This window comes from Lathamus discolor, chromosome Z (assembly GCF_037157495.1).
Source record: "Lathamus discolor isolate bLatDis1 chromosome Z, bLatDis1.hap1, whole genome shotgun sequence".
Taxonomy (NCBI): domain Eukaryota; kingdom Metazoa; phylum Chordata; class Aves; order Psittaciformes; family Psittacidae; genus Lathamus; species Lathamus discolor.
In genome coordinates this window covers 28,170,115-28,182,205 of record NC_088909.1, presented here as the reverse complement: position 1 = coordinate 28,182,205, position 12,091 = coordinate 28,170,115, and the positions used below count along the sequence as shown (strand labels likewise).

The 12,091-nt window shown below is 50.2% G+C and overlaps 1 protein-coding gene across 1 annotated transcript; it reads right to left on the bottom strand.

Annotated features, from left to right (window-relative positions):
• Positions 1 to 3,308: 3,308 nt before the first annotated feature.
• LOC136005612 (glutaredoxin-1-like) lies at positions 3,309 to 5,962 on the bottom strand. Its single transcript, XM_065663241.1, has 3 exons — positions 5,680 to 5,962; positions 3,896 to 4,010; positions 3,309 to 3,530 (listed from the first exon to the last, which is right to left on the bottom strand). Exons 1-2 carry the CDS (start codon positions 5,875 to 5,877, stop codon positions 3,903 to 3,905), a joined length of 306 nt encoding a protein of 101 aa, XP_065519313.1. The 5' UTR covers positions 5,878 to 5,962; the 3' UTR covers positions 3,309 to 3,530; positions 3,896 to 3,902.
• Positions 5,963 to 12,091: the final 6,129 nt, after the last annotated feature.

Here is a 12,091-nt window from a genome sequence, read left to right as displayed (position 1 = left end):
AAGCCGGGAGGAAGCAGAGACAGGACACCTGACCCAAACTAGCCAAAGGGGTGTTCCATACCACAGCACGGCATGCCCACTATATAAACTAGGGGGAGTGACCCAGAAGGGATAGATCACTGCTCGGTTGGGCTGCGTATCGGTCGGCAGGTGGTGAGCGGTTGTATTCTCTTCCCTTGTTATTTCCCTTATCATTATTATCATTGGTGGTAGCAGTAGTGGTTTGTGTTATACCTTAGCTACTGGACTGGTCTTATCTCAACCCATGGGAGTTACATTCTTTTGATTCTCCTCCCCATACCTCTGGGAGCTGGGGGGAGAGGAAGGGGTGGGAATTGAGAGTGCGAGCTGCATGGCTTGAATGGTCTTAAAGCATGACAACTCCCAAAGCAGTTCCTTTACTCACTGTTGCAAACAGGTGGAAGGGCTTATCCAGGGAAGGTAGAGCCAACACCTGAGCTGTTATCAAACTTTGTTTAAATTCTTTCACTAATTCTTGTTGTTCCTCAGTCCATTTTAAAACATCAGGTTCCTCTTCCAGTAATTTTAAATATAATCCTTTTGTTTTCTGTGCATACTAATCACTCCATGGGTGGCAGTAACCTGTTAACACTACAAATTTTCTTAGCATTTTATTAGTCTTCGGAAGGGGTAACTCAACTATTCCTTTTATCCTTTCTGGTTTTATCTTTCCTTTTTCTTCACTAATTAAGTATCCCAAGTATTTGACTTCCTTTTCTTTTTTTGAAACTCTCAGCCCCTGTTCTCCTAGGAAATTTAACAAGGCATTTGTGACTTCAGCCACTACTTCCCTCTTTTTTTCCTGATATTAGGAGGTCATCTACATATTGCAATGCCGTGACATCAAGGGATGGATTAAATTTCTCTAGCACCTGTTCCAATATTCATTCAAATAGATGAGGTTCTGGCTGACCCTGTATCTACTAAAAGGGCAACCTCCTCATCCTGAGATCCCAACTATAATTTTACCAAGGGGTCTCAGTAGGACCTCAGGTTGAGAATCCCCCTATTCAGTGTCTTTAAACGTCATGAGTGGGATCACTTTCTCCTGTTTTCTGAGCTCAGGGCACTCGCGTTTAAAGTGTCCACTCTTTCCACATAGGAAACATCTTGTGACTGGGAGTGCAGTTTCCTATTCTCCTAGGAAATTCAACAAGGCATTTGTGGCTTCTGCCACTACTTCTCTCTTTTTCCCTGAGATTAGAAGGTCATTTACCTATTGCAATACACTGACATCAGGGGGCAGATTAAATTTCTCTAGCACCTGTTCCAATACTTGTCCAAATAGATTTGGTGACTCAGTAAATCCCTGTGGTAAGACTGTCCATCTGTACTATTGTTGACGTCCTGTGTAAGGTTTTTCCATTCAAAGGTGTCTATTGTGTCCTAAGGTGTCCATTCAAAATGTCTCTGTTCTCTGGGCCTAGTGGACATGCCCCAAAGGCATCTTTTATGTCCACCACACTGAACCATCCATGGTCCTCTGGTATTTTACTTAACAAGGTATAAGGATTTGGGACCACTGGATGTCAGACCTGAACTACTTGGTTCAGTTTTCTCAAGTCTTGCACCAAACGATATGACCCGTCAATTTTTTGTACAGGTAAGATTGAGGTGTTAAAGGGTTCTGGAAGCCCATCCTTAACTAGGTTTTCTATGATTGTCTGTAATAATTTTTGTCCCTCTAAAGGAATAGGGCATCGTTTCTAATTAACTACCTCATCTTCCCTTTTCAGTTTGATCTTTAAGGGAGATATATCTAATCCTCCTCTGTTTCCCTCTTTTACCCAAATGACTGTGTCTGTCTTTTCCTTAACCTGTTCTGTTAACTGAAACCGAATTTGATCCCCATAAGTTTTCATTTCTAACCGTAGTTGTACAACTAAATCTCTCCCTCGTAAATTGATTCCTGCTTCACGCATGTGTAACAATTGCCCTTGAATTGTTTCCCTATTTAATTTCAGGGTAGTTTCTTCAAATATGGGAACTGAAAATCCCTCCTGAAACAGTTAGCTTTTGGTTTGATGATTTCAGTCCCTGAGGTATATAATTCAATATGGCTCTGGCTGCCTCTATATCTATTAAGAGGGCTACCTCCTCATCCTGAGGTCCTACCTTTAAATTTATCAAGGGGTCCCGACTGAACCTCAGGTTGAGGAACCCTTGACCCCCCAATTCAGTGTCTTTGAACATCTCCAGCAGGATCACCTTCTCCTCCTTTCTAAGTTTACGGCACTCGTGTTTAAAGTGTCTGCTCTTTCTGCACCTTGTGGCTGGGATTGGAGATGGTGGCCACTGCCAAGATTTCCCCAGCCCCCTACTACTGCTGCCTCCCCCTCATGCACCACTCAGGCCCTGGACCCTTCCCCTTGCCCAGGCCCCTCAGCCTCCTGGAGCTACGGGTTCTATATTCTCTTTTCCACTCTTTGATTCACCACGGACGTCCTGATTTCTGCTTTTTGGTTTTGTTTCTCCTTCTCTCGCTTTACAAAAACTTTTCGGGTTTCCCTTAGAAATTCCTCTAAGGGATTTTCACTCCACTGGACCACTTTCTATACCTTTCTCCTAATGCCTGGCCAAGCCTTAGCTACAAAATATACTCTTTACATCTCACATTACTCTGAGAGCCCACTCCCATTATTTGTTAATCTCCTTTTGCTGTAGGTTTCTGTACATTGATGAACCACTAACCCGGTTCCTACCAGAGTTTCCTGCCTTAACCACCATCTTGTTATCTTGTTCTGACAGCTACATTTGGTGAATGGTCGATTGCAAAACCAGTATCTGAGTACTTCTTAACATTATCTCAGCGGTGGTTCTGCAGTCAGCAGCCTCCTCAGCAGGAGGCGCTAGCGTGTTCAGTCCCGAGCTGCTCTGCTCTTGACAGCACTGCGGTGTAAATGAGAACCCCCATCACGTCCTGCCGGCAGCTGTGCTGTAACAAAACCGTTGCCAAAAGAGTACTCTTCTGAGGCCTTGTCCTGACCCTTCCATGAGACGTCGGCCAGGAGGAGATGGGTCCTCGGAGCAGGGGATGCGTGTACAGGCTGCCTCAGCCATCCTCAGCACTGCACCGCCCTGCACCAACAGTACAGTAGTCTGCGCATCCCTCCTACTCAGACCATTGTCATGACGTTTGTGCATGATGTGGGAAACAAACATGGAGAAGTTTGAGGAGGTCAGTAGGGAGAGACAGGTGGGAAAGGGATTGCAGAGAGCAGAGAGGCATTGCAGATGACCGCGTTGACAGGTCTGTGCGAAAAAGAACAACAAGTGAACGCAGACGCTTAGAGCAAGTGTATTTTATTGGGCTGAAGCAGATCATGTTGTGGAGCTGCAGAAAGGATGGAGATATGTTCACATCTCAAAAGGCTGATCACTGACAGAGAAAGAAGCTGCATTGGCCGGGAGTATGCATTTGATCCTGCAGAAGGAAGTTTTGAAGAATTTCCTTCAGGAAGCCCCTGAATGTCAGAATGAGGTGGATGCAGCTCCTGGTCATCTCTCTCCTGAAAGCAGAAACAGCAGACAAAAAGGGTAGACAGCTGCTTGGCACTATCAGATCAAGAAAATGTCACTAAACAGTGTTTTTCCATGTGTGTACATAGCTACGTATTTCGCCTGTTTACAGACATATGTGTGTGTGTGCACAAATGCACAGAGATTTCGTGCATATGCACACATACGACGCACATGACGCCTACTGTAAGCCCAGCCAGCGTTGTTAAACTCCTCTGGTCAGAATCCTAAGTTCTTTTCTGTGAGGATAGCAAGTCTAGATTTTACCCACGGGATCTCTCATCTGTTTGACTCAAGCTGCTGGCCCAGCTCCATCTCCATGTTTTACAGCACACACCAGAGTCCTCAGACTTACCCTTACACTACCGCAGGGCACCGATCTGCTGCAGTATTCTGGGGAGCTTGCAGTCCACACTCTGCAGGTCGGACAATCCTCCGATGCAGCATCTCCCAACGAAGACAACAGGCAGCTGAGCACAGAGCAATGCCACAGGTTAATCAGAAGAGCTGGCTGCTGAAGGCACAGTGTGGGGAAAGGATTTGTCTTGGAAGCAGACTGTGCACCCGGGAGACCATCATTTCCAAAATCCTCCTGTTCCCATGACCAGTTCCCGTCTCTCTGAAAACCGCTGCGAGAGAAAAAGGGGCAGGGGAAGCCTCCGCATTTCAGAGAGGCTGCAGAAGGGTAAAAACACACTCCGGGGTAGTGCTGGAGATGCTCCAAGCACACGATCCCAGAGCAGCACACCAGCGAGCGGCTCTGAGTGCTGAGACCTGCGTACGGACCATGCGTGTGCCCACAGCAGGTTCTCCGAGCCTGCTCCCGAGCGCTTGCCAGCACGTGAAGGTGCTGGGTGACATGTGCTGTCTCCCTAACGGCCACCGTCGCTATCAAAGTCCCTCAGCCCTGCAAACTCACCTTTCTCGCTCAGCGCCTTCTCCACATACCCTTTCTCTGGCCTTTTGCTCCCCTCCTACCTCACAGCCCTGAAACAGCCTGTGCTGTTCTCCTGCCTGTGCTTGTCCCTTCTCCTGCCCACCTCATGATGGCTGCCTGGCAGCAAGACGACAGCAATCAGTGCAGAAACAAATGTAAAAACCAACTTAAGCTCCGGCCTCTCCTGACGGCCAGGAGCCATTTTGGATCCTTAGATCTGAGGCTTCTGAAGGCAAAGTTTTGCCGCGAAGGGAAGTGAACCACTGCTGACACCACCACAGCCACCGCTGCAAGCCAGGGAAGGTAAAAAGAGATGGAAACACCGGCAGGAGTAGAATTATTGAGACAGTAATAGCTCAGGGAGCGCAGACAAAAGACATGGGCCAGAACAGGCATGAAACAGCAAGTGGAAAAAGGGTCCCTGGAAAACGGCAGCTCGGAAAGCCTTTCCTTGCGTTGGAGGGGGTCGATGGCTGCCCATAGTCCCGCCCTGGCAGGGGCAAATCCAGACCTGCCCACACGCTGCTGCCCCGTACCCAGGCTCAGGACAGGGCCAGGGCGTCCTGCAAGAGCTATGGTCCCCTCTGGAATCCCTAAGAGGCTAAAACCGAGCCAGCAGGACCAGGCACAAGCAGGACAGAGGCTTGACTCCAAGAGCAAGCACTCTACAGGAGGTACGCTGGCGCTTTGCTGTCCTTCAGGCAGGACAGACACTGGAACACCTCCGTCAGAGCCTGCAGCACTCCTGCTGCACTGGAAGCAGCCTTCCAGGTCTGGGTTTTCCCTGGGCTGAGTCAAGCCACATGTCTGGAGGCATGTGCCTCCAGTGCAGGAAAAGTCCCCTGAAGCCCCAGTGGCGAGGCAGATCGCCAGCATGTCCCTTCTGCTTCCCCCCGGGGCATCGCTGGTGTTGTTCTCACTGGAGTGGAGTGGGGAGGCAAAGCAAAGTTGTGTTCATTACGCAGAGACGCGGGGACCACTGCGGGGTGGCTCCTGCCCTGCATGTGGGGGCTCGGGCAGGTAAAGCTCCGCACCTGCGGCTGCTGCGGCGGGGAGCGGGCGCCCACCTCGGCACCGAGCACTCGCCCTGCGGCAGCTACAGCGAAAGAGCCCTCGCCTCCACCTCTGCAGCAGCTGGCCGGGCTGTGGGCGCGCCGGGACAGAGGGTCAGCAAGCGCTGAGGAACCGCTGCGAGAACTTACGGTTCTGTGCCCTGTTCTTCGCTGCAGGTAGTCCTGGACATCCTTGCGCTGGGTGATATCAACAACTTCCAGAGCTCCAGGCACAAAGTTGTACTGCTTGAGCATCTCCTCGGCATTCCTGCAGTAACGGCAGCCTCTCTCTGTAAAGAGGGTTACTTTGTCACATCTGATCTTGCTCTCCACAAGCCTATCAGCCATGCTGCTGCTTCAAGACGAGCGGGAATGCTGCCCTTCACCAGCGCGTTCACAGGCAGAGGAGACTGCAGCAATCCCAGGCAGAGACACTTACGAACTGCACAGCTCTTTCCTCCTGGAAGCTCCTCCCCAGGAGTGTGTCATCGGTTCAACAAAACGCAGCTGTTAAAGCAGCAATGCTTGCTTTTTTTTTTTTTTTTTTTTTTTTTCCCAGCCAGGAAATAAGAACCAAAAGAATTTGAAGAGTGAATTCCAGAACTGAAAAAGAAAATAAACCCAGACTGTTTCTTTTGCAGGCCTGTGTTGCAAATGTGCTTAGGGAGAAGGTAAATGGAATCAAAGGGATTTAACACACACGTTGCATGACTGAGTTACGTACAGTTGTGTAAACTGAACAGAAGAGAAAGCCTTAAGGCTACAGTCCTTCCTAGAGTTGAAGCTCTACAAGACACAGTTGGGCAGCAAGCCTCGTAGAGCTAAACTGTGCCCACATATTGGATGTCGAGCTGTGGCGGTGAGGTTGCACCCACAAGTGAGAAGCTCAGTGGGACTGAGATTCTTGACGGCCATCGCCAGTACCACAGCATCACTGCTCAGGCAGAGCCTGTCTCCCCTCACCAACACACAGCTGCCCTATTCCAGGGGTGGCAGTCACCATGTGCAACGTCTGACACTGTTGCTGGGCAGACTTGGTCTAATGTTTAGCTCATCTTCTGCTAAGATGCTTTCCCTGCTCTGCTTTCTCTTGAACTCGGTTGGTTAATTGCCTGGCACTTTCCAGCATTTTCCATATGTTTAATTTGCACAGGACAACAGAGTACTCTGGACATCACCCAGCCCTAGCAGCTGTTCGAGGCAGGGTCACCCTGACCGGGTTGCTCCGTGCCATGTCCCCTCAGGGCTGGAGTGCCTCCAGGGATACAACCAAAACCAAACAGAATATTTTCCTGATGCTTAGACAGAGCCTTCTGCGTTTTGGTTTCTCCCTGCTGCCTCTGGTCCTGGCACTGGGCTCTGCTGGGAAGATCCTGGCTCCATCATCCTCATTCCCCTCTCAGGTATTCACGCACTCGGGCAAGGCCCCCACCCCAAGCATCCTCTTCTCCGGTCTCACACTGGGGAGCATGGAACTGGTCCAACACAGGTGAGAAATTCCCACAAGTAGCTTGGGCCACTCACCTAATAAGCAACCCGCTCACATTTTAGCTGTTTAAAATAAGAAGGCCTGATACAGAAGGACAATGGAGGACATCAGCTTCCTATTTTCATGAGTCTGAAAGGGGAAAACCAGCAGCAGGGCCCAAGCTCTCTGTTTGTCAGCCGATCAACGTTGCATGTGACAGGCAGGCTGCCCCTTCCCCAAACAGGGCTTCCCAAACTCAGTTTGCTGCAGCATCAGCATTGTAGAAGGGAACTTGCTCCTTTGTGCACAAATACACATTTTAACCTCAACACACTCCTTTGCAGTCCTCGGAATGTAAAGCGGAGGCAGATGGCTTTAGGCAGCTCCCTGTGCACCAGCACAGCCGCAGCTTCTGCTCGGCCCCGGCCACAGCTGTGACAGTCCTGGGCAGCGTAACTTCTCCTCGCTGCCAGCTTTCAGTGTGAGTTTTCTTCCTCTTACTTATGGGAAAACAGCAGGCTCCTGAGGCCAGATGCTCTTCCCAGAACTAGAAAACTGCAGCTGGAGCCGCGCCTTGTGCCGGCCACTGAAACCGTCTGCCTGCGGGGGCTTTGCGCGCGGGCACGCTCGGCGGTCATGCCGGGAACGTGCGGCGGGATGCGCGGGGGTGCGGGGTGCGCGGTGCTGGAGCGCACGGGGGACGGTCATCAGGATGCGCGGGGGACGCTCACAGGGATGCGGGGGGCTTGCGCGGGGACGCGCGGCGGGTTGAGCGGGGGCGATGCTGCCGCCCGCTGGAGGTGGCGCGCAGCTCTGCAGCCCGGGGACCGCGCATCCCTACCCTCCGCCTCCGCTTTCCCCGTCCAGCCGTTTTGGGGAGGAGAGCAGAGAGGAAGGGTGCCTTGTCCCGGGCTCAGCAAGGGGTTCATGCCAAGGCCATGGGGGCAGCAGAGGTGCTGAGGCCTGAGGTAACAAATCGCTATGATTAACAAACAGTATTTGGGTTTGATTTCACTTCCCAGTGGGATCTGGGGGCAGGAGAGGGCACTGAAATACTCTGGCTGAGCAGTTTCCTTTGCCTCTTTCTCATGCAAAAACCACTGAGACCCAAAGTTCCCCACCAGGGCTCTTGCCTGGTGCAGTGGTGAGAAGCACGGCTCGAGGCTATCCAATACCTTCCTGGTCCAGTTCTCCGCTGCAGCCATGTCCTACGGGATCCAACTGTCCACATCTTGCAGCAGCTTAAAACTACATTCATCACTACCAAGAGGAGTTAAACCATCCATCCCATCCAGGTAACTACAAACAGGTAAAAGGAGTGACACAGAGTCAAGGTGGTCAACAAATGCTATGAGATGCTCATAGCATCCCCAAGGTCCCCCTGTGCTTTCCCCCTGGTCACCAATGCCAGTGTGGCCTGACAGTATCCCTGACCACACAAGGGGGTGGTGAATGCCTTGCCTAATCCTGGCAGGAACACAACATTTACATGTCTAGACAATTGTCACACTATATTTCTGGGAATGTAAGACTTAAAACTCTGATGGTGATTATAGGAAGAGGGCTGACAGCTTTCACGGCTTTGGTGGGAAAAAACTCACTGGCCCTGGTGATTTCTTTTGGGAATAGTGGTTCTCATAATCCCAGATATCCACTGGGGGCTGACAGCACTGATGTCAGATTTGCTGGTTGTGGAGGAGGTGATCCTTATGGGTTCGCCAGTCAGAGGAGGAACATCGGCTTTTGATGAGACTTTGAGCTTTGCCCTTCCCAGTGGGGGCTCAGTTTGAACTGAATTGTCATCCTGTGTTCATAAACTGTGCTGTGTGAGATAAACCTGATTATCTTTTGTGGCTGTGTGGGTTCCTTCTTGGGTATGACAGAGAAATCCTGAATGCTGTCATGACCCTTGAGATGCTCTTGAGATATGGCCTGATCAGCATCAGTATGCCCAGCAGGATCAGGGCAGAGATGATCCCCCTGTACTGGGCACTGGTGAGGCCACACCTTGAATCCTGTGTTCAGTTCTGGGCCCCTCACTACAAGGAAGACACTGAGATGCTGGAGCGGCTCCATAGAAGGGCAACAGAGGTGGTGAAGGGCAATGGAGCACAAGCGTGATGAGGAACAGCTGAGGGAACTGGAGGGTTTAGTCTGGAAAAGAGAAGGCTCAAGGAAACCTTATCGCTCTCCACAGCTACCTGAAAGGAGGTTGTAGTGAGGTGGGGGTCTGTCTCTTCTCCAAAATAACAAGCAACAAGACAAGTGGAAATGGCCTTAAGCTGCACCAAGGGAGGTTTAGATTAGATATTAGGGACAATTTCTTCACAGAGAGGGTGTTCAGGCATTGAGATAGGCTGCCCAGGGCAGTGGTGGAGTCACCGTCCCTGCAAGTATTCAACAAATTGTATAGACAAGGCCCTCAGTGACTTGGTTTAGTGGGGGCCTTGGCAGTACTGGGGTAATGGATGGACTTGATAAGCTTAAAGGTCTTTTCCAATCTTGTTGATTCTATGATACTATGATTGTTTCTAAAAGACACAGTTCTGGTGTAGCTCTATGGAGGGGATGCAGAAAGTGCCACATGTTCAGGGAGCTGGACATCAATTTATATGAAAGAGGTGCTCTTTGGATACAGATGGAGTGGAGCCAGTTGGAGTTGTTCCAGGACAGTCTGGCCTTTGGAAAGGGGTTTTGCTGCACGTCAACTCGCACGTCACTCTGCTGAGGCAAAGATGCTGGGGAGAGCTGAGATTATTACTCCAACTGAGACGTTGCCCCTGCTGCACGCAATGTTTGCTTTGCATCAATTGACCTCCACGGTGGTCAATATTTGCTTATCAAAGGCTTCCACTTTCTGTCATTTCTGAGTGATCCCTTCCTTCCCTTGGTTATGAACTCATGCAAGACCCCTACTCTAATATCGCCAAAAAAACTCATTGAGAGCTTGTTGCTTTTAGCACTATGGTGGGGATTAACTGAATTAATCGAAAAGTCCTACAAGAAAAAAACCCCTCAAACATATGGTATTTTATTTTTAGAAACAAACCCAGCACATTTTCGCTGAAATGCTAATGAAGGAAAAAAACAATTCCATAATTAGCTGTGGTTTGAGGGGAATTAAATTTAAATAAAATCACGTATCTGCTCAGGTCTGCCTCTTACCATCACATGCTATCCCATTTGCTTCCCATGGTATGTAGACACGCATGAGTCTTGCATTTCTTCATAAAATTATTTCTCATAGCAATGCCCCATGTAAGACCAGGAGGGAATCACAGCCACTATCACAAAAGGTATGAATGTAACCTGCTCAGGTCCTTCCCTGAACTGCCAAGTTCATGATGTGGACATGAATATGTCTGCATTTGCTTAGAAAAACATCACCCAGTCAGATGCTGGGTGCCAGGTGCAACTGGTGCTCCCCAAGGTTCACCACAGCTGGGGCCAGTTCTCTTTAATATCTTTGTCAATGGTCTGTACAAGCAGGTGAGTGCACCCTCAGTAAATTTGCTGATGACACCAAGTTGGGTGGGAGTGTTGGTCAGCTCAAGGATAGGAAGGCTCTGCACAGGGATCTGGACAAGCTGGATAGATGGGCTGTGGCCAGTGGTATGAGGTTCAACTAGGCAAAGTGCTGGGCTGTGCACTGGGGTCACAACAACGCATTGCAATGCTCCAGGTCTGGGGAACAGTGGCTGGAAAAGTACCTGGGGATGCTGATTGACAGAGCTGAACTTGAGCCAGCTTGTGCCCAGGTAGCCAAGAAGGTCAACAGCATCCTCACCTATCAGAAATAGCGTGGCCAGCGGGGTCAGGGCAGTGATCATCCCCCTATATTGGGCACTAGTGAGGCTGCACCTCAAATCCTGTGTTCAGTTCTGGGCCCCTCACTACAAGAAAGACATTGAGGTGCTGGAGCGGGTCCAGAGAAGGGCAACGGGGCTGGTGAAGGGCCTGGGACACAAGTGTGGTGAGGGAACTGGGGCTGTTCAGCCTGGAGGAGAGAAGGCTCAGGGGACATTGTCGCTCCCGACTGCCTGAAAGGAGGTGGTAGTGAGGTGGGGGTTGGTCCCTCCCACCAAGTAACAAGTGATAGGACAAGCCTCAAGTTCTGCCAGGGGAGGTTTAGAACTGATACTAGGAAAAATTTCCTCACCGAAAGGGCTGTAAAACACTGGAACAGACTGCCCAGGGCAGTGGTGGAATCACTGCCCTGGAGGTATTTAACAGACGTGTAGACATGACACTAAGGAGCATGGTTTAGTGGTGGCCTTGACAGTGATGGGTTAATGGCTGAACTTTACGGTCTTGAGGGTCTTTTCCATACTGAAAAATTCTTTAATTCCATGAATCTAAAATTCTGTGAAAGATTAAGCATCTTTTGGGATAGTCAATCTGAAGCATCTGTTTATGCAAGCTGCTGACTGATCGTACTTGAGGATAGGAATCTCCTATTTAGTAGCTGGTATGTATTAGAGCTTACTGATACAACACCTACCATTTTATAAAAATGTACATAAAAGATGGAAAGATGTCTCTTTGATTTCTGGCCCCATCACTGAGATTTGCTGCATGAAGAGCTCAGCTAAGGCAGTGAAGGCAGTGCTAGATCGCTGACTTGCTCCAACAGCTCCATGTCCCTCTTGTGTTGCTGCCCCAGGGCTGGACATCGGACTGTGGGGGCGGGGGGGGGGGGGGGGGATCTCCCCAGAGCACAGTAGAGGGGGAGCATCCCCTTCCTTGACCTGCTGCTCACGCTCTGGGGATGCAGCCCAGCACACGGGATGGGGTTCTGGGCTCAGGTGAGCACTGAAGCTGGGTCATGGGGAGCATCTTGTCAGCTGACACCAAGTCCTTCTCCTCAGGGCTGCTCCATCCAGTCTCCAGACTTTCTCATTTCTTTATCTGCACTCCAGAGCACTACCTTTTGTGCTTTGTAAATGAGCGGCAGGATCTTAAGGGCAAGTTGATGGACTACAGGTGCTCCCAGGGTAAAGCAGCAGTCCCCATAGCACTGCTTGTGGCACTGCTGCATTGTTGGAGGTACCCCGCTAGCCCCCCTGCAGATGATGAAATAGTGAAGTCTCAGGA